Source organism: Cotesia typhae, unplaced genomic scaffold, assembly GCF_013202065.1.
Source record: "Cotesia typhae breed Kobodo isofemale line unplaced genomic scaffold, CoteBio_Ctyphae contig_5, whole genome shotgun sequence".
Lineage (NCBI taxonomy): Eukaryota > Metazoa > Arthropoda > Insecta > Hymenoptera > Braconidae > Cotesia > Cotesia typhae.
Genome location: NW_027423757.1, coordinates 10,017,587 through 10,040,413, shown reverse-complemented (window position 1 = coordinate 10,040,413; position 22,827 = coordinate 10,017,587). Strand labels below are relative to the sequence as shown.

The window sequence follows — 22,827 nt, the reverse complement described above, 5'->3', positions numbered from 1 at the left end:
TTTGAAATTATTTTTTCTTTCTCTCTTTTGTTAACGCTCGAGCGAGCCAGATGAATATGTCTTTTCTTTACGGAGAAAAAAAAAAAACTGGTGAGTTTATCCACGATGATATACAGTCCAGGTAGTTAACAGAGTTAAAAGATCGTGTAAACCCCTCTCCTGCTGGTATCACCGGCCAGCTCTCTCCTATATAAACGCCGTCATTTCACCAACTTACACTTGAACGTTCACCTTCCGAATAATCAGTTTTTATCTCCAGTAATTTTTAAAACCCTTTTAATTTAATCTGACTCCAGTCAGTCGCTATGAAGTTACTCGTGGTGTTGTTTTTGGGCTTGATCGGATTATCAGTTGTTTCATCAGGATCAACAAACACTACTTATGTTCCATCCAATGTTGAGATCCTGAAGGCCATGGAAAATTCACGTGTCAGAACGCCTATTTTCAAATGTTTGATGGGTACTGGTACTTGTGCTGGTACTGGTGGAAAAGTCAAAAGTAAGTCAATCGTTATTTTTCTTCTCAAAAAAAAAAAAAAATAAATAAAATAACTTACCATTTATTGTTAATAAAATTTTATATTAAAATTTATGATTTATAATCCATTAGCGAAAATTTAATATTTATTATTTGACGTAAGACATTTTGAGTATTGATTAATGACTAAAAAGGAAAGTTTAAGTACTATAATTACGCAAGACTTTGAACTTTCTCGATTGCTTCTAATGCTTGAGTAACCGTCGATTAATGACGCATTATTTCTTCGAACAAAAACTTGCAAGACGTGTACTTGATAATAATATGGTATTACAGTTGACTGTTACATGACCAGCAATCCTAATTATTTAATTAATCATTTCATTTTTCAGAGTTTATGTTGGAAGCTATGAAGAATAATTGCAACACTTGTAGTGCCAGTGACAAGAAACGCGCGGTTAGTCTGATGAAGGAGATAAGGAGACGATATCCTGTTGATTGGGCAAGTCTGGTCGCCAAGTACGACCCTCAAGGAGTTTACGAAAGAAAACTTTTAGCTCAAATAGAAAATCAATCTTAATTGGATTATTTTGTACTGTTAAAATTATAGTCGTTAATTATTAAGATAAGAATTTATTTTTATGTCATTATAGTTGTAGTTATCGAAAAATGTGTTTAATACTAAAATTAAAAAAAAATCATAAATTGTTACACTGAAAATCGTTATTGCGAGTTAAAAAAATTTAATGATAATATTATTTATTAATTCCGTTCTATTTTGATATAAATTACTGATGATTATTCTACGCGTCTCTTCTTTACCAATGATCCCAGCTAGAATGAAAATTAAAGAATAAATAATTAATTATTTTATTTATAAAAATAAATTTAATTAATTAAATTGAGCTAGTTGCCTTGCAGTTTAATTTAATATGACTGCCGTGACTTGAGAATTATAAATAAATAAAATTTTGCTTTATTAAATAATGACTTTTGTTAAATTGTAATGTACTTTCTTAACACTTACTAAATCAGATATAGCTGGTAAATTATTAGTCTGATCACTGACAGGAGGTTCTGGTTCACGAACATCTCTAGGTTGACTCGATTTCTTCATGTTTCTGTGCTGAGGGAATGTCGGCATCAACTTTGGATCACAAGCTATAAATTAACCAGTCATTGATAATTAATAACCAATTATTATTTAATTACAGCATTGTACTGTGTATTATAAATAAAATTGTTCCAAACTTACGCAGAGGAGCTTCTTTGAAGTAACTACTTTGCAAGCACTCTTCAGCAGTAGCGCGTTTCTTGGGGTCGTACATGAAAAGAAAGTTCAATAACCTAAGACCAGCTGCACTGAGCCAAGGAAATCTTTGCTTCAGATTATTGTACGGTTGCTGCTTGAGTGTAAAGTTTTGTAAAGCTGGCAGTGAGTTGAATTCTGGCCAAATGGCCTCGCTCGGTGTACCAAGTAAATCGACTATCAATTCTAATTGCGCTATCTCCGATCTTCCTGGCAGGAGTGGTTTGTGTCCAAGTAATTCACCTTTAATTTTTACAATAATAAATTTTTTTAAACTATAATAAAATATCAAGTGGCCATTTTTAATATTGTATTTTAAATTATTTTAAATAAAATAAATTACCTAAAATACAACCAGCTGCCCACATATCAACAGAAGTGGTTTGTGTCTTGGCTTGAAGAAGTAATTCAGGCGCTCTGTACCAAAGAGTTACAACTCTAGGTGTCATAGGTTTTAAGGGTAGACCAAACCACCTTGCAAGACCAAAATCCGCGATTTTTACACAACCTTTATCGGTCATTAGTAAATTTGATACTTTTAAATCTCTATGCACTATAAAATTATGATGAAGATATCGTAAGCCTTTTAATACTTGTAACACAATGCACTTTACTTGACTTTCAGAAAAGGGCGCTTGCATATTATCTAAAAGACTAGCTAAGTCTTGTTCGCAGTACTCCATTACTAAGAATATACTCTCTAAACTTTTACCAACTACAACTTCTTTCAACTGGACGATATTTTCATGTCTGCAAGATAAGAGGACACTTATTTCTCTCAACCCGCTGACCGGCAAGCCATCTTTTTCGTGCTCCATTCTTACTTTTTTTAGAGCCACAACTTTATCTGTTTTAGTATCTCGTGCTCGATAAACTATTCCGTAAGTGCCTTCACCGATTCGATTTAATTTTTCGAACTCTGATACAAATCGGCATTTTCCTAACTGAAAAAAAATAACGAAGATTATTGTAAAGCTAATTACAATAATTAATAATAGGAAGTGTAAAAAAAAAGTAGTTGTAATTACAATTTCTTGCTCGGGTATTTCCATTGGTTTTCCAGTCAGCAAAGAGGTCAAGATACCTCGGCGAGTTATAGGAGCTGACGGATCTGATCCCATCTCGATGGTTGATCCTTTCTTATCAATATCATTTTGGTCCAACTGCTTACCAATATTCTCATCTGAAAATATGACATTGTTATTATTGTCATTGTTATTAATTTTTATGAATAAAAAATTTTGTTAATAAAATACTCAGGTCAAAGTAATCGTAGATCATAATCTAGCTAATAAAATACAACAGTGTATATTAATCAATAACAATATTGTCTGTTGTTGAGCATTAAATAAAAAATTTATAAAAATAACCTACAATACCGGTAACGTGTGTAAACAAAAATAGTTTTATCAACCTACCTTTTGCAACCATTTTGCAATAAATAATTATTAAATTAACTTATTACAACACTATTAAATTATCGGAAGTTTATTTGACAGTCAATTGATAAAAATAAATTCTTGTTTATAAAAATACTGGAGAGATGCGATTATTATACTTGTTAATGATAAAAAAAGGAAGATAAAATATATACTATCATTATAATAATAATAGTAAGGAAAAATAAGTTTTGTGTTTTGTTTTTGTGTAATTTCTTTGTTATCAACGAACTGTAATTTCTCTTTGACGCAGAATTTACAAGCAGCGAAATCGAAATAGCCGATTGACAATTTTTTAATTTTCTTTTGTAAATAATTTGTAATTTATAGCGATAATTACTGATCTAATTAAAATCAATTTAAAGACAAAAACAATTCTTGTCTGTCATTTTAAACTTTAAACTTTTTTGTCAGAAAATTTTGAAGAGATTTTCAAAATTTACCGCTAAAAAAAATATACAAGACTGAAGTTAGCCAACGTTCTTAATTTTTTGATTTTTTTTTTTTTCATTTATTAAATTATAACAAAAAAAATATTTTTAAAAAATTGCATGTGTAATTTTAAAAATTTTCTACATGTCAAATTTAAAAAAAAAAATTTTTTTTTAAGTAATTTTTTTAATAAAATAAATTATTAAAATTTTTAAATGGCGGCTAACTTACTTTTCATAAAAAATATAAAAATAATAGTGAATAAATAAAAGTAAGTATCGATTATTTAAAGATATTAATAAAATTATATTTTTTATTCAATCGATAATATTCACATTAGCTGAAAAAACCGCAACGACCCGCAAGATGTCGCAGCGAGTTAGATTTCTGGGTGGAAAGAAAAAACAACGGGGAGCAAAGTTGCTAGGCAACTCGAAGGACGCGAATGGCGGCGGGCCCCCCAATGTTTAATATAACCACGCTTGGGCTCCAAGAATATCTTTGTGTTTCTCCCTCTCCGACCTCCGGCTAGCATCAGTGAGACCTTAGAACTAGCGGTGGTCTCTTTCACTGGCACTCCACTTTATTCCGCGACTCGGTCACCGTCTTGGTAGCTGCTGTAAATTATTTTGATACCCTTAACTATAAAAAAAAAAATAGTACATATACTAACACATATTGCAACACACGTAACACATCTAACCGTTGAGTGAATGTTGATTGTTGCGTCTTCAGTGCAGCCTGCAGTTGGATCATCATGTGCCCCCACAGAGCTAGTCCTTTCGCGCGCGCTGTTACAGTTTTCGCGTGAGCTATTATGTTCATACACAAACAAACAAGTAAATATATTATTTTTTAAATTACATTACACTAATTATAATATTAATAATAATAATAATGATAACACTGAAGTTGACATATTAAAATTTTTTTGGAATTTTATAACAATTAAATTATTAAAAAAAAAATTAATTAAAAAGTTTCACATGTGAAAATTAATAAAAATTACAAGTGAAAATTTTGAGAATCAATTTTTTTATTGTAATTAATTAGTTAAAAAAAATTTTTAAGTTAACAGCTGACCGCTAACTTCAGTATTATTTTAATTGTTATAAAATTCTAAAAAAATTTTTAATATCTGTCAACTTCAGTGTTATTAATAATGAAGCAAATGCAATTCGCTTACCATAACTCTCTTTATTTACTTTTCAGGAATTGAATCGAGGTTCGGACAGAGGCACGATCACGGCCAGGAGTTAAAGTTTATTTAAATTTTACCAAGTTCTATATAATAATATTTTTCTGTTTTGTATACGTACAAGAGAACTGATTCAACGGCGTTAATCGTGCCAATCATCATTGATTTTAAAACGGATTCCGATGTGCTTGAAAACCGGTTCTTTCTTCTTGCGTAGAGAAGTGCTCGAGAAAATGCGACGAGAAATGTACTGAAGTGAAATAAAATAAGATAAATATTTATTTATCATACACATAAATAAATAAAGTGTTGTGCGAGGGTGAGTACATATAAAAGTTAACTCATTGCTATCTTGTCAACTGGACGCGCCGCTGGATAGCAGCAATACAACAGAACAATAACAAACAAACAGAATGGATGAAGAACACGAGACTGACGGAGTTAAATCTCCGATAAAGAGACTTGGATCCACCAGGAAATTACTCGTCTTTAACAGTGAGTTTTTCTTTTTTTTTTTCATTATTAATGTTGCTATTATAAATATTTATTATTGTGATTATGATTTAGATTTATTATTTATTATTTTATTTACTAGTCATTAAAATGATTGCGTGCATTAGAGACATTATGTCAATTTTGTATTCGGTGGGTCAATCTACATTAAATTATGTAGAGTATAAAAAATTACCCATGATTACGGCGATATATCCCCCTCGAGTCTATGTATTTATTCGCGCTGGATTGTCCTGTGAGTGTTTTATTAATATTATATACGATATAAACTGACTCCACTTGTCTTGTTATTATTATGTTGTGTATCACGTGGGAATATTTTTAACATTTGCTTTTTTCTCGTCATTCAACGTTTTCATTGATTAAAATAAAGTATATATATCAGCGTATGCTCTAACAACACCATAAGTCATTTATTTTTATAAAGTAATTATTAATTTATAATGTATAACATGAAACTTGTTTTCTTCTTTGTAAATATAAAGTCTACATGCATTTTATTTAAAATATTAAATATTTTAAAAAGTTTTATGATATAAATATAATTTATATTATCCGTATATACTTTTTAAATTATGGATATTATTTAATTTTTATTCATAAAGTCTGCTTCCATATCTGGGATATAAAAGTATATGTGTAAAGCGCCAAGTTAAATAAAATGCTATTGGTAGAAAAATAGCAGGTGCAATTTATTTGTCGAGGGTCATTTAAGATACTGGCAAGTTACCAAAGATTCATGCCTTTAGCGATCTCATATAAATATATATATTTGGTTTTAAAAATTTTTTTTCTGTGACTTTTTAATGGAGATACCCATGTTATATAAAAACAAAAAATAATATCAGCAGATGTTAAAGCACTAATAACTATTAAATGGTGATGTGATGAAATCAAAATCAAAAGGGATCCAGGCTCCAGGTATATATAGATGAAAAAAAAAAAAAGTAAGTCCCTGAAGTGAAAGTCTGCTGGTTGAATTAAATATTCATTGGTCGTTTTTCCTAGTGGATATTCAGATGTGCCAAGATAACTGACAGCAACTGTCTCGCTCAATGTAAGTTAAATTTTATTATTCATTTATCTCGTATTCATTTATCCAGACCGATCAATACATTTAATCACCAGGAATATTTATATTTATATCTGGATATACATAATAAATATATAAATTTTTTTTAGGTGATTATTACACTGGTAACACGTGCCGGTGTTGGTAAATATTTTATGTACATGAATATTGAACGAGAAGCAACGAGTAAAGATCTCAGCAGTCATGAACTTGGCCTGAGGCCTCGAAAAATGTGTTTCTTCCTATCACCCGTCTCGGGTATTCTCGATTCTCGTTCCTAAAAATAGAAATCCGCGCCATAAAATAACGAATGCGTTGCACATCATCAGTACAATAAGAGGAAAAAGACAGAGACTGAGAAGTTGAGAGAGTACAATAATATAACGAATAGAATATACATAATCCTTTGATCAGGAGGATAAGAGAAGAGAAGTCACAAGTCAACCCGGAATACTAAGTAACAAGTGTGAAGAAACGTAATATCGTGTATAATATATAAAGAGATAAAGTATACGCTTATATTTTATTATTGTTATTATTATTAGAAATGTATTTAAAAAAAAATATCTACCAGCAGCAGAATTCAAGCTGTACGAGTCGATAATACGTATAAGTTATAGAGCACTCGTATATCGAAGTGTACTTGAAGCTGCTACACTCTATACGGTATTGAATATGTATAAAATTTCAACGGGTGTATCTGAGATGGAATGCCGGCACGGCGTTAATGCATCATGTCGAGCAGAGTAAGAGCTGAGAAACACGGATAGCAATGTAAGAGAGAGGATACGAGAGACAAAGGTTACGCATGGAAGAACATTACAGCCTTGAGATATTCATGGCGGTAAAGTAATTGGCCCGGTGGTCGACGAGAACCACTCACCGTGTAGTTGTGAGTCTCAGGACAATTTGAATCCGCTATTACTATAAGCTAACAGCAGCCACCGAGCATCACAGCAATAGCAAGATGATGCGGTCGCTCTCTCGGGGTTGCAGGCAAGAACCCTTGACGGCAATTTAACCCGGCCTCGAGAGGAGGACCCCGGGGTGTTAATGTCGTTATTACAATGTACGAAGGCGTGTACCTAGTGTAATTGGAATGATCTGGGGCTTACCAACTTCTTGTAGTTGTGTTACCAGCTCGTAAGGGTGATTTAATCATTTTAAGATCGCGTCTTTGGGTAAATTAACTCCCCATTTACTACCACAATGTATCATATTCTGAATCCTAATATTAACATGTCTAGACGCTTTACGCAATCTTTATTTATTCAAAGTATATTCACTCAGCGCCCCATTTACACTTTCGATGGAACAATAATAACAATTTACGTGTAATTATTTATAAAACACTTAATTTTATTATACTTAAAGTTTGTAGAGCAGAGGAATCGACACCGTACGTGAATCCCCCACCGGGGGGGCCACAATGTTTCTTTTTATTGCTCTCGGGTCATTGACCTCATGTTGAAAATTTTAACGACGCTCATAATTTATAATACATCAAAAGTTATGCTAAAAACTATTAAATCAACTTCGCATCGCTGAGAGTTTGAATTATCATTGCAATAATAATAATCTGAAATACATATACAGATAAAATAAACCAACCAGCCAGTAGGTCATATAAGTTTATTTAATATTAATATAAATTGTTGATACATTGTGGTTTTGGATAACGTTTAACATTCTTCCGGTAGTTATCGCAGCTTACATTATCATACAAACAACGTATGTACATTGATACACGCCAGAATTATATCATATGATACTGGTGTTATTATACGGAGGAAGTTGCGCCTGCTCGGTGCTTTATGGCGTCATACAAAAGGTAAGATCGAGTTTATGAGGGAGAATCAACGCATGGATCCTATCGATCGTGTAAAACATAGCAATGTCGCCGAATATCTATTAGTAGACAGAAAAGCAGTTTACTCCATAATTATTTCTTCATTCCTTCATTTCTTAGGACCAAATTCTTGATTATCCAGTCGAATAAATATATATTAGAATCCAAGCTTAAGATATCGTAGAAGAACATAAATATTTCTTCATATTCTCCTACGAATTCAAACCCCAATAGATTTAGTAATCTACTTGGTCTTTCCCATTGCTCACACGCTCCTATACGTAGTTTCTCCATTTCTAGCAATATCGGAGCTCCTTGGACGCTCGTAAAATCGCCAATAAACTAAAATCCCTCCTTTATTCTCTTCCTCTGTACTATACATACTTTCGGGTGTATATGCGTTCAATATTCCCCTTATAGCTTGTCTCTTCATATATATACTGCGTATATTTCACCGGTTAAACAGTGTGTATGTATGTGATAAATTCTCGTTCCTCTTATCCTTAATACTTAAATTCTTCGTGGGGAGTTATCGCAAAAACCTAACCAGCGCAACTCCGCCTCTCTTAAGTCAGGAGAATAGAAATACTTTCTTTATTACTTACACTTCCTCTTTCCTCTTTACTTAACTTAACGTTATTTTTTCTTCTTCTTCTTCTTCTTTCTATCCATAGTATTCTACAATATTCTACATATATTCATGACTTTATACCGACAAACTGATATCACATTGTCTTGTATTATCATCCTTAAGTTTTAACTTAACTTCCCTTTGACGATTAAAATACGCCGACACACGCCGATAAGCTTATCGTTTTTACCCTCCTGGTGTTCTTAAGAATTTCTTTTGATGATTACACAAACAGCTTGAGAAAATGTTCTTTTAATTTTAGTTAAACTTACCACTTTTATTGTTGTTTCATATAATTTTCCTTTTGCTAAAGTTTATTCTCGGTTTACAGTTCGTTTAGAGCCTGAGGGAGAGAATAAAAGATTCCGCGTGGTTGCCTCTTCGACTTGGTCCTTTTTAGTCGTTACGATGGAAACAGCTATCTTCATTTCTCTGTACCTTTCTATATACCTATATCTGTCCAAGAATAATAGAGAGGATTTGATAGAGAATTGGACTGGACCTTCAATGCCCAGTGGTGTGGGTATGGGTCGAGGAGGCTTACAACTGTCCTTATACCTGACACTTGGCCACGTGCACATTCTCTCACCTTACATCCACACACACATGAAACTTACCACACGTATGTCATGAACACACGTGCTCAGGAGCTCTCGACTCTTCGTTAATAAGATCATTGTCCTAGAACGTGAGAGAATGGTATAGAATGTGTTGTAATGTCATCTCTAAAAGCCGTAATAAAGTTTAACGATAGCGAAAGTCAGGTAACGCTGTAAAAATCGAGTGTTTATTTCAAGTTAAAAAAATATTTTTATTTTTTTTTTAGGCTCTGGTACTTTTTGTCTTAAGATCAATTCCACTCCCGGTTTATTATTTTTTTTATTTATTTTCGATCGCAAGAGAACAAAGAGAGTGGAACTAAACAATAGCGATTATCGACTCGCTCCAATTACACTGGCGGTATCTAAGACTCCCTTTGCGTTGAGTCTAGGCGTCAACGAACTCCCAACTCTGAACTTTGCTTGAATTAGAGGAAGAAATTGTTTGATTTACGAGAAAATGTTCTCATATATTAAATAGAGAATTTTATTGAATTAAGATATACTATTAATATTATTATTACTATTTATTTTATCTCACTCTGAAAGCAATGGTAACATTATTAATAATTATTATTGTTATTATCAGATGCGGTAGATGAGAAAAAAAAATAAGCGTGAGATTCACATGACTCTGATGTATGTAATTGATCTCAAAGGCATCGCGTTACTAATTAAAACGCATGGCAGATGATACAATTATATATAAAAACCGAGCGCCACTTTCTCACGAATAGGATGAAAAACAAACTAAAGCAAATATTTAAAAAAAAAGAAAAAATTGTTATTATACCTTGGTTGAAATTTTCCCTCGACTGTGCTCTTTTTTCTCGTTTTCGTAATTATTTCTCTTGAGGTAGCTGACTCACAGTTATCTTTGCCTATGTACACTCGTTAGCGTTGTGTCAGTATAAAGGCGCTGAATAGAAGAAGCATACGCCGAAGAAGAAGAACAAGTTAAATATTATATTATGTGTAAGGAAGATGAATAATAATTTGAACTGTAAGAAGAAGAAGAAGAAGAAGAAGAAGAAGAAAACGGAGCCTCAGAGGCAAGCGAGGGCGTCCGGAAATTCCGTGCCGGAAATAGCAGTCACTCGCGCTCTTTCATTTTGGGTGACAGAGTTGTGTTAGTAAACAGAAAAAATAAAAATCTGTGTAAGTTTTGTCTATCTACATAAATGTATATGTAAATATATAAATATCCATATCTGTGACTGAACTATATATGTAACAAACCCCGAGAGTGCGCGCTTCCAGACGACAACTTGACTCATCTTTTATCTCGTTGCTCTTAGCGACTCACCCCCATTGTATGTCCCATTGACTCAAGATTCTGGACTTTCTCACCACACAGAAAAGTCGAGAAACATAAAAATAGAAAGTCTAGATAAACCTATGGAAAATAAGCCTATAAATAATTTATTTTAGATACTTGAAAATAATCTTTAAATTTAAAAGAAATATGCGTACCCACGTTTACTTAACTTTTCATTTGGCTTGAGGACATGAATAAACAGTAACTGAAGAAACTGCCAAGGACTTGCATCCAATTTTCCATAAAGGCACATCAGGTATCCACCCAGTTATTCTCCAGACTGGTATATTCCTTTGGGATTTAAAAATGCTGTTTAGTTCAGCCAATACTGTATAGCGGGTCTGCATCTACATGGCAATCCCACGCTCGATTACAGTGTTCATAGCGCATCTGAGCATCGCCAATATTCATACTGTCTCCTCTACTCTTACCTGAGCCTATTTCATCACTGGTATTCTATAAAGGATCAAAAGCGCTCCCCTGAGTCGTCACCATACCCATAATCATTACTCACTTTGCATATTCAGTAGCTTGGTACCCCTCGTATAAATCAATCAACATGTTCATCATTTCTACAGTTTATTTCTACTGTATGTCAATACTGACCAATTTAAAAATTTTTTTGACAAACTGCAAAAAAAGAAGAAATATTCAAAATTGTAATATAAGTGAATTGTGATGAAAATTGGAACCTATCGATTTGTTCTGGAACTATTTAACTGTACAGCTAGTGAGTTTTGTAAACTGAATTCTATGAATTATTCAAGAAGAAAGAAGCTTTCAAAAAAATGAAGAATATGCAAAAAACTGACTCAACCGAATTTTGATCCTGAAAAATGTTTATAGCTCCAAAACTCATTAACCATCAGTGTATTTTAGCAGTCACGCAGAGCTAATAAGTTCAACGAAGAATACTAACAAAAAATTACCTCATTATCACGATCCTAATAAATAACTTGTCAAACAGTGTCGTTGAAAATAGCTCAAGGACTGTTCGTCCCTTCATGATAGTAAGTAATGAAATTCGATATAGACGAATTGGACATACAATTACTGTTTGCTTATCCCAGCCAGGACTAATCAACATTTATAAGGTTTTACAGATATCTGTAATTGTAATTATATATAGAACATAGATCAGAAATGGATCTAGAACTAAAGAGCAAATGAGCAAGCAGAGAAGAGAATTTGTTAATACAGTGGTATGGAAATAAAGTTGTTACACAGCTGAGCTGGTTGACGAAATTAGTGACGAGCCAAATGAAAGCCAAAGGCCGAGGGTTGCGTGACAGCCAGTGATTCAATGGCGTGGCAACGTTTGCACACAAACACACACACACACACACGCAGTTGCGTATCCAAACAAAAACACGGGCATCCATCTTGTGAGTAAGCATCATCCACCACACAAGTAATGCCTAGATACAGTGCCCACAGTTGCGTAGAGCTAGGAGTGGATAAGAGCCAACATAACACTAAACTCCTGTCCCATGTTATCCACATGGAGGTGTGTATGTTGGTGATTTCGTCCTCACTGACTCGGTTTTTCACGTGTGCGCTCTAGAGTCACAGTCACGGTCACGCTCGGAGGGTTGAACCTCTGCATAATATATATCTATATCTACGCTAGCAAGAGCAAGAGCCAAGAATAGGAGCGAGACGTTCATAAAATCCATAGGAGAGAAAATGAAGCGACTAAATATAGTTATATCAGTACAGCATTGATTCCCCTCTTGCTCTACCTGTCGGTTTACCTCCATATATACCTTTCTCCTTGCAAAAAGCATCGCATTGTCCTCTCCCTTCTCCTCGAGTCCTGTACAGGCTACAACACCCCCGTGGTGGCGGTCGTTTGCCTGCAAATCGCGTGCACCTTCTTCAACAACTTTTGTTATCTCTCTCAGAATCCTACCATCGGGTTATCAGTATCTCTTCCTCCTGGGGTCTCCCCGGTGATCCCTCCGTTAATAAATCGTATCGTCCTTCTCTCTTTATGACCCCTTCTTACTTCCCACATATATGTATCTATATCTGTATATATATAATACTGAAACTATACTGAACCAAAGTAAAGGGGAGTTGGTTTTATTTAGTTCTCTGCTGGTCGGTCAGTTGGGTTCAGAAGCCTCTTTCCCGAGGTTGTGCGTTCTTCATAGATGATTTTTCATAATCTAATTTACACAATATAAGTGTAATAATGAGATTATCATTATTAGTGGTACGGAAGTGCATAAAAAGTTTGGATAAAGAGCCTGAAGCTTAAAACATCAGCCTGAACAAACATTCCTGATAATTCTCAATTCGTCAAGTGTTATCAGGGTAAAATCCCATAGTGGGTTTTATTTGTGGATAATCTTGTGCTGGTGGAGAATCGAGAACTGATATAGATACTAGGGTGGGTCAAAAAAATCGAATAATTTATTTTTGACTTTATACTCTGAAAAATAGGTTCGTAGACACCTAAAAAGAATTCTCTCCAAGTATAAGCTCTTAATTATAACGGGAAGGTCCTCCGCTTTGCGGGTTTCTATTTTTTTCGAATAATCAGATAAAAAAATTTATATCTCGCTTCCAACTGCTTGGAAAAATATTCCGTGGCATAGATTTTGTGAGAAATTGAATGCTTTACAAAAAGGTCTCTTATGACTTTTTCAAAAACTCAACCGATTAAAAGATATTCATAGTTGAAGTTTGGCTATTTTAAGGAAAATATTCGTTTTTATTATGAATTTTATAAGTCGATGAAAAAAATTATTTCGGATTGCGGAACTCATGATTTTGTAGGAAATTTACTGCTCTACAAAAATGGTCTCTTATGATTTTTGATTAAGTGAAGCCGTTACGAGATATTCATCGTCAAACATTAACGAATATCAATATTTCCAGTTTTTGATCAATAATTCGATAAATTTTAATTTAAACTATGAGTTTCAGGAAAATTTACATAAATTTGAGTTTCGATCGATAAAGAAATGTTATAAACAATTTTTTTAATATTGTTTTCAGTCTTGAGCTTGTTTGATTGCATTAAAACAAGAAATTAGAGCATTTTTTCGACATATAGCCAATGATTAGTTTAATTTGAAGTGAATGACATATTTCTTTGTCAAATTTAATATGAAAAGTATTGAATCAAGTGAGAAACAACCAGTATTTAACTTTTTTATAGATAAATTTTTTATTGAATTATCAATTGCAATATAATTGTCTATATTTTTAACATAACAGTACGCTATTACTATAAATAATTTCTTTTATTACAATTTGGGAATGTTTTTGATGTTCTTTGACAACTTGTAATAAGTACTGGAATTGTTCTTCATTTTTGTCAAGCATTGATTATATTCACTGACTAATGCAACAGCTCGCTCTGCTGAATCATTGACAACTTTTAGTTGTTGAAAGTATTCTTTATTTTCGAGATAACTCTCATTAGTAGGCCATAATTCAACATCGACATCAAGAAAGTCATACGGTAGATCGAAGATTTTGAAAAGATTTAATGACTTTTTAGACACAAAGTCACTCAGAGTTCTCTGCGCCAATGAATTCAAATCTTTTTAGCAATTACAAATCTTTTAGCTTTAGAATCTGTACCTTCACGAGTATTAACAGCTTCAACAATACTTTTTTTTACTTCTAATGGAACGCCATCGTCAAACAGTGATAAAATGGCAAGTTCATCGCTCAAATACCATAAGTGCGAAATCATTTTTTCACACGTAGCTGAAGAAATCAAAGGATTGATATGTTTGTACTCAATAAATTTTTCATAAACTGCAAGTCATGATAAGCAGCAGTTGTTGCAGAAGTTGATGAAAACCAAGCTTTTAAATACAATGTGACTATAAAAATACAGAAATGACGAAGACCATGCAATTCTTTCTGAGAGAGTTTGAATTCATCTCTGAATAGATACATTTTCAAACTATAAATGGCCTTAGCCATCCATCTAGCATGATGAACAGCACCAGGACGTTTGAAAGAAATCTTTTCTTGAGGCATTTCTCCAAGGAAAATCAATGATAATTCCAATAATTCTTTATCTAACTTATTATAACATTTCTTTATCGATCGAAACTCAAATTTATGTAAATTTTCCTGAAACTCATAGTTTAAATTAAAATTTATCGAATTATTGATCAAAAACTGGAAATATTGATATTCGTTAATGTTTGACGATGAATATCTCGTAACGGCTTCACTTAATCAAAAAATCATAAGAGACCATTTTTGTAGAGCAGTAAATTTCCTACAAAATCATGAGTTCCGCAATCCGAAATAATTTTTTTCATCGACTTATAAAATTCATAATAAAAACGAATATTTTCCTTAAAATAGCCAAACTTCAACTATGAATATCTTTTAATCGGTTGAGTTTTTGAAAAAGTCATAAGAGACCTTTTTTGTAAAGCATTCAATTTCTCACAAAATCTATGCCACGGAATATTTTTCCAAGCAGTTGGAAGCGAGATATAAATTTTTTTATCTGATTATTCGAAAAAAATAGAAACCCGCAAAGCGGAGGACCTTCCCGTTATAATTAAGAGCTTATACTTGGAGAGAATTCTTTTTAGGTGTCTACGAACCTATTTTTCAGAGTATAAAATCAAAAATAAATTATTCGATTTTTTTGACCCACCCTAATAGATACAGAGGAGAGTAGAGAATTGGATAGGAGCAGAGAAGCTTATACTTACTCCCACTTATTTTTATTCTAGTAGTGAGTTTATAATCCGGAAGAGAAGAGTAGGAGCATCGGCGCAGCATCCGAGGGAAGCGAATGGAACACACCAGTGTAGAGAGACGTTGAGCTGCTGCTACTCGTGGTATGGAGTTGAGCGTTGATGCTGGTGCTGCTGCTGTTGCTGAACAAAGAACCCCGGAGTTTGGAGAAGAGAGATGGTAGATCTGGTTGCTTGGCGACCAGCCAGCCATCTAGTTCGATCCCAGCCGGCCGAGGCAGCAGCCCGTTCACACCCTAAGAGTAAGGAGTAAGGAGCTGAGAACGTACAGAACCGTACGTCGACTAATTCAACGTGTCTTACGCTCATACATTATACGAGCCTTATTCATCACATCTCATATCATCGTTTGATGTATTAATAACATTGTTTGAATTAAAACCTATACACTGTGAGTTTATAGAATTCCAAAGTGCGAGGAGCCAAAAATTTCTCATTGGAAGTCGGAAATAATAATAAAAATTTTTATATCGGGGAATGATTAACTTTCTACAGACGTCCATTAATCGCGGGCTCGTTACTGATGGCGTGGAAATAAAAGTGTTGAAGATGACCCGATGACCGGCGAATAGACACTTGAACGACCAAGATTACCCAAGTAGAGAATCCTCGTTACTTCCCTCTTTCATTCCATATCTATTCCGCTTGACCTTGCCGCGAACATGTGACTAGTGTGTTCCTGCTAGAGACACTCATCTCCATCAGTAATAATATAATTAAATAAGATTATTTTATTAAATTACCAACGAATAGTGCTGATTTGAAGTTTGTTAACGGAGTTAATTATTAAACTCGTGTTTGTGTCATCGAATCACCATGTTCCAGTGCATTATCCAGCAGAGAAACGGATGGATCCATCCGTCAAGTCCAGAGACCAAAGATGTATTTCCAGGTAGTTTATAATTAACATTACCATTTACCATTTAATTTTATACAATTTCAATAGATGTTGATGTTGATGTTGATATTTATGTTTATGTTAATGCGTAAACATTTATTCAATTAACTATTACTTTAGAAATGATGTTTTGCTCAGCAATTAAGGAAACATCTGTCGGGTGATGGATTTCTCTTTGCTTTGATATGTTCCGCGGTTGCAATAAAGACGGAAAAAGCAATTCAATATAATAACAAGAGTTGTAAGCTTTGGTAATGTATAATGTATATAATATAATGGAAACCAATATAGAGTAAGAATCTTTCGCCGGTTTCGATCGTGTTTATCAAGAACCAAGCATGGGGCATAAGGTACGAAGGCTTTACTTATATTAGTCGCGTGTTGGGAGTGAAACTCTGTACGATGCGCGATGTATTAAACGCAGGAAGCTGTAAATTGAACGTTTGTATATATGTTCATTTAAACACACATATACACACACATGTGTATGGATGTGAGTGTTGATGTAAATATAAATGTGAGTAAAGAGTTAGACGTGTGTATGGATGAGTCAACAGCTAGTAGAGGGTTTGATGAGAAAATATCGAGGAGATATTTTTTTTGATAACTCTAATAGGTAGTTATTTATTAGAAAGTTACTTTTAGATAAAGGAATGATAGTTTAAATTTTTTATTTAATTAGTTTACGGCTATTTTATGTACTTGACACATTTACTATTTACTGTTGTAATTATTATTATATTTTGTATATTGGATTGTTAACTATAATTTCACGATTACTGTGTTTATATTTACTCTAATAATATAGGTGAAATAGTGTTTATGTTTTTGTAAGACGTAATGCGTGGGTTTGAGTTACTAAATTCACTTAGCTGGTCATCATGTGAGCACTTTACCGTGAAAAGCTTTTTTTTTTTTTTTTTTTTTTTTTTTTCTTCATTGTAGTGTCAGGAGATAGTTAATTAGATTATTGTAAATAATTGTCGGGGTAATGAATGTCATTAGCTGTTAGGTAATATTGCATTAACGTTGATCTTTATAAAGCCGGGTAATTGTGTTTGAAATGTTCTGTAAATTAGTTATTAATGTTAATGACATTGATAGACACCGCGTGATAGAAATTGAAGGCTGCAGGGAGAGAAACTGGTGGCTAAAATTTACCTATTTTAGAACAGAGAATACTATGTACTGTTAATGAAATAATTAATGCTATACATCCACAAGACAATAGAGGAACAATATATTGACTGTGTTTGAAGGGTCTGGGTTAGAATCACAGCAGGGTCAAGTCACTTTTATAATACTGTCAAAGACAATTCATAGTTTCAATAATGTTTTAAAATACTAATCTTAGTTTAGTAATTTAATCCGATTTTTTTAACTTTTGTAAATTTTCCCGCAGTTTTCTCAGAGAAATTGGATGGTGCGGAAACAGCTTATCGCCTGTTAAATTGAAATCAAATATTGAACAATCCAATATCTACGGAGAAGCTGATGAGTTAGTCGACAGTAAACGTTGTAGCACTAAAAATTGTAGACCCAGTGATATTCGATCAGTCTCTGGAAGCCTGAAATAACGAGCGGGATTTTGTTGTACCGTTATTTCATCCAAGGGAAAATTCGATGAGTCCGAAAGCCGATAACATATAAAGTTTATCGTGATTAATAGTTACTTTCGTTTCTGGCAAACATGAAATGGGATGGAAGCTCGTAGATTAAATGGAAAAAACTATTATATCCATAAATTAATATTTAAACATTTAATATAGAATGAATTACAGTATAGCATTATATATCAAGGATGAATGAATTTCGCAGGTCTTTAATTTATTTACTTTTTTTAATTGGTTTAATTATATATACCCGAGACGAAAGTGCAGGCTGTATAATTTGTGTAGAATAAATTGGCGACTTTTTTGCCCACCATGACAAGTATTTTCTCTCTACTCTCTCGACTGGGGGATTTTATTTTATTTTTATTTTTATTTTTATTCTTTCGCTCTCACTCTACTCTACACTCGACACTGCTCTCTGTACGGCAGATCGATCCGGCACAATCGAATTAATTTAGCGAGCCGGGGTTCGCGCCGCGAGAGTCGCCAAAGGCGTGGTATCGTGTGATATTATATCGGTCTAATATATATATATATATATATATATATATATATATATATATATATATATATATATATATATATATATATATAATATAGATGCAATGCGTCCGCAAAACAAGTAGTAAAGAGTGTACGTTGTTAAAAAGCTTTTTTCCCTGCTGTACTCTGCTCTTGATTATTCAAACAGGAAGGAAGTTGATCGAGAAATGCTGGTGCATATCAATCTGACGCCCTCCCTTTTCTCTTGTCTCCTCCACTCGGTTTATTTATTATTATCGGGTGCAATTGCAATATTTGTACGTCTATTTATACTGATGGTGCAGCTAGTTACCAGACAGTATACAAGTACATGGCTTTGCATTTCGCATATCTATAACTAACTTTATTACACTCTTCTCTTCTCATCAGCTGCGTTTAATTCTCGTCCTCTATATACACTGCACATTTCATTGTACAGTACATTATTTAGGTGCGCCACAATCACCAATTACTCCTCCTATATAAACGCATCATGTATAATGTATAATATATCTCTATCTATCTCTGTGATGAATCTAAAATCTGCCGATCGTCTCCGGCATAATATCCAGTGAGTCGTATCGATCCGATGAAAATTCTCGCGCCTGTTCCCATCCGACAGCTATCAACTTAATATGATAGAAACAGAATGGAAGTTGAGCATGAACCGGTAATGGTAATATATAATATTATATATGTTGTATAACTAAACGAAAACTTTTAATCATACAACATCGATTAATATCAATGACTAGACGTGCCCGCATAAATATATCTATTCCATTGTGTTTTAAGTTTCGAGTAATCAGATAAGTAGCCGTTGAATTATTATTTTTATTATTCAATCATCGATGACGCCTCACACCTCATTTTAACTTCCCATTAAGCCATTACATTTATTTGTCTCACTTAAGCCATCAATTCTGTCCGTTGAGAACAAGGTCACATATATTTGCTTTAAGCTAAAAATACACAAATACTTTACATTTAATGTGCCCAAAAAAAAAAAACTTTTTAAGCAAAGGGCTTTTGGAGTTTGGAGAAAGAAACTAATTTGATAAATAACCGGTGATATATTATCTGGATTGTATAAATATAATGATGAATTTCAACGGGTTAATATTCTTATTTTTCATTTATGACAGCTTCACTTTCTTTAAAAATTTATTTTTACTTTTTTAAATTTGGTAAAAATATTTTAATTTGAAGCTATTGAAATTTAAAAAATAAAATTTATGTACTAACAGTCGTTTCAATGTTATTACAGTGATATGATAGTAATTATTATTTATTGCCACTACTGCTACTATCATTTTTATACTATTGTATTTTTATATCTTCTCTAAACAGTTATATTTATCTTTATTAATTTCAAAGTCAGAAAAGAGGAAGTTTAACAAGCCCCTTTGAAAATTCGTTAGAAAACAAAAAAAAAGTCATTTTTATTTTTACACTCCTTTTAAGTTTGATTAAAATTTAGACTTTTTAAGACAGATGTCTTCTAAAAAAAAATTGATTTTCTATTTCATTAAGAAATAAATTAATAAAAAAAAAAAAAAAAAAAAAAATAAACAATTTCTGAGAACTTAAGAATATTATATCTGACGTCGATTGTAAAAAAAGAAAACACTAAAATTACCAAGAAATCTAATAACTAAATAACAAATACTTTTTGCATGATCGCACTTTCAAATTTCCCTTAATAAGTATTATACTCTTCAATTCAAAATTAAATAATCTGAGCCCTTTGTTATCGCCTCTAATTACTGTTATAATAACCGATGCGAGAGTGATTAATTCCAGTATAGTAAACTGATTAGTCCCTTTGATACCCAGTACCTGAAAGTTACAAAATACCCGAACGTTAAATAAATAATACAATATATATATATATATATATATATATATATATATATATATATATATATATATATATATATATATATATATATATATATAATAAACACTCAAACGCGTCTTTGTGAATTCACTGAGCTATTAAATTGTTTGGGTTTAGTTAACTTTCCTCAATAAACATCAGCTCAGCAACTCTACTCCAACTATTTACATAATATAAATTTTCTTTTTGTTCATTGAAAACTTTCATTGAGGTTTAGCATAGCCCGGCAGTCAATAAAAATTTAACTGTAGTCTGTAACACTATATTTATTTCTTCACTCCAGGAGTCTAATACTAAAAAAAAAGAATTTCCCAAGAAAATCAAGCGGGGTTTTTTTCTTTAAAACCAAAATTTATTACCATACATTTCCAAGTTTATTTTAAACCTCTGCTCATGAACCGTATCGTGTCTCCATAAATTTATAACAAGTTACAAGTTTAGGTCTACTATCTTAAAAAAAATTTATCTGTCTAAGTCTAGTCGGTCGTTCACTATTTCTCAATCGAGTTGAACGCTTTTAGAGCCTTGTACTTTATTCGTCGCAAATTTTAAATCTCCTCACATACATTACTCCATTAGCTTACATATTATTATTACATATATACATATATGTATCTATCTACAAAAGTATTATATCTTTCTCCGTCTTTCTTTCCTCATATTATCTTTCTCTGGCTCATACATTAACATTACATTAGTTCACCCGAACTCGACATGTGTACACACCGATATTACACTCACAACAAATACTACACGTTAAATATAAATGTACACACTAAGAGTATGTAAGTAGCTGTGTATACACATTTTAGTCCGGTAATTGCGGTTAATTCTCATCGAGGAACGGCCTCTTGTGTTGCCTCTTATTCTTAAACGTCAGTCAACTCTTGCAAGTCAAGTCGTTTGCTTCTATTCGATTTCCGCGAATAAATCAAAATATATAATAATACATCCATTCAGCTCATCATATTTTAATTACTTCAATAATAATAATAATATTAATTTATTAAACAATAAATTGTAAAGTAACTGTAAAATTATAAAAGTAAATACTAAATACCGAATACCGATCCAGAGATTTAGTGCCCGTCAATATTAAATCTCTTAATGTTCGAAACGTGAATGATCTTCTTAGATAAAAGAGCGTTTACGTCTTTCTCAATGTTCTCTAGGCTTGTTAATCTCCTTTCTCGCAAACCGTGAGTAGAGTGTTGAATGTTAAACCGCAATATGCATCCATATTCTATATCTGACAATGAGCGAGTGTGAGTAAGTGCAAATACATATAATATTATATTGGACAGCAAGTAAACGTACAACATAACAGTGTAACGTGTAACGACCCAGTGTAAAGAGTAAATAACACTGTATTTTTTATTTTTTAAGTGTATATTGCTGCGCACAGGTGGAGAATGGAAAATAATTTAATATATATCGCAAATAACGAGTGTGTTGAGGTATCTTTCGTATAAACTTTAGTTATTTAGCGTTAACAGTCCACCGGGCAGCGGCTAATAAAATATAAATTGAACAGAGTTATTTATCGAAAGTTATGTTTTTAATTTCTTTTTATTTTTTATTCGATGATTTTGTAATTTTTTTAATTTATTTGAAAGATTAAGAGTTGGATCTATTGTTCAGAGTTTATTTTAATTTATAATTTATTAATTTTAATAATATATATAATTTGTGCAAATTGTGAGACGAAAATGCGACGTAGATCGTAATATAGCGAAAGACGAGGTCCCGAGAAATTGGCAAAGAAGCTACGTCGGGTGAAGTAATGTAACAGCGTAATATAAGACGTTAGTTTAAAGTTAAACGACAAATTTTAAGCGATATTTCTGTCAATAGAGATTAAATATATTGTGCCGTTGAATTAAATGATGAAAGTGAAGCAAAGAACTTTTATTAACTGGGAACTCAAGTAATATAAAGTGTATAAGTCCAAGGTAAAGGCGAAGGGAAAATATTATACAGCACATATGTTGTATATTGTATATAAGCTTTATAAAACAATTTAAAGTGTTTATTTTGTGAGAATAAGACAAACGAGTAGACAGGAACTCGTTGGTGTAGTCAGTGACTTCCAGTGTGATTAGTTTGGTAAGTAATATAAAGAAGATAGAGGACGAGTATATATGTACGAATGTACAACGTGGATCGTGATTGGAAACAAAGATTAGCCAAGACAACAAGAGATGTTTAAACTGTCATCCGGTAGACAAGAAAGGGAGGCTTGGACTAAAGGTATAATATATTTAAAAAATATATATATATATATATATATATATATATATATATATATATAT

General features: G+C 32.6%; 2 protein-coding genes and 2 long non-coding RNA genes across 7 annotated transcripts in view; 1 reads left to right on the top strand and 3 right to left on the bottom strand.

Moving 5' to 3' along the window:
• Positions 1-1,094: 1,094 nt before the first annotated feature.
• On the bottom strand, positions 1,095-3,360 carry Cdc10 (cyclin-dependent kinase 10). Its single transcript, XM_074247703.1, has 6 exons — positions 3,205-3,360; positions 2,815-2,969; positions 2,130-2,730; positions 1,733-2,029; positions 1,505-1,638; positions 1,095-1,311 (listed from the first exon to the last, which is right to left on the bottom strand). Exons 1-6 carry the CDS (start codon positions 3,215-3,217, stop codon positions 1,276-1,278), a joined length of 1,236 nt encoding a protein of 411 aa, XP_074103804.1. The 5' UTR covers positions 3,218-3,360; the 3' UTR covers positions 1,095-1,275.
• A 1,005-nt stretch (positions 3,361-4,365) lies between these two features.
• Positions 4,366-11,140, bottom strand: LOC141530411 (uncharacterized). The gene is made up of 4 exons (XR_012479754.1): positions 10,993-11,140; positions 10,313-10,915; positions 4,844-5,105; positions 4,366-4,469 (listed from the first exon to the last, which is right to left on the bottom strand). It is a non-coding gene; the product is annotated as an uncharacterized LOC141530411 (long non-coding RNA).
• Positions 5,215-22,827, top strand: part of LOC141530409 (SLIT-ROBO Rho GTPase-activating protein 1) — a 35,821-nt gene continuing 18,208 nt past the window's right edge. The window contains exon 1 of one of the 3 annotated variants that reach the window (XM_074247489.1): positions 5,215-5,350. In XM_074247489.1, coding sequence (XP_074103590.1) covers positions 5,269-5,350 — 82 coding nt within the window. In that variant the 5' untranslated portion in view covers positions 5,215-5,268. Of the gene's footprint in view, positions 5,351-15,871; positions 16,475-21,301; positions 22,766-22,827 lie in introns of those variants that run through there. The other 2 variants (XM_074247490.1, XM_074247491.1) reach the window with 2 other exon arrangements.
• LOC141530412 (uncharacterized) lies at positions 11,347-12,649 on the bottom strand. Of its 2 annotated transcripts, none has more exons than XR_012479756.1 (3): positions 12,604-12,649; positions 11,767-11,944; positions 11,347-11,467 (listed from the first exon to the last, which is right to left on the bottom strand). It is a non-coding gene; the product is annotated as an uncharacterized LOC141530412 (long non-coding RNA). The 2 variants fall into 2 exon arrangements; XR_012479755.1 differs by lacking the exon at positions 12,604-12,649 and adding an exon at positions 12,036-12,160.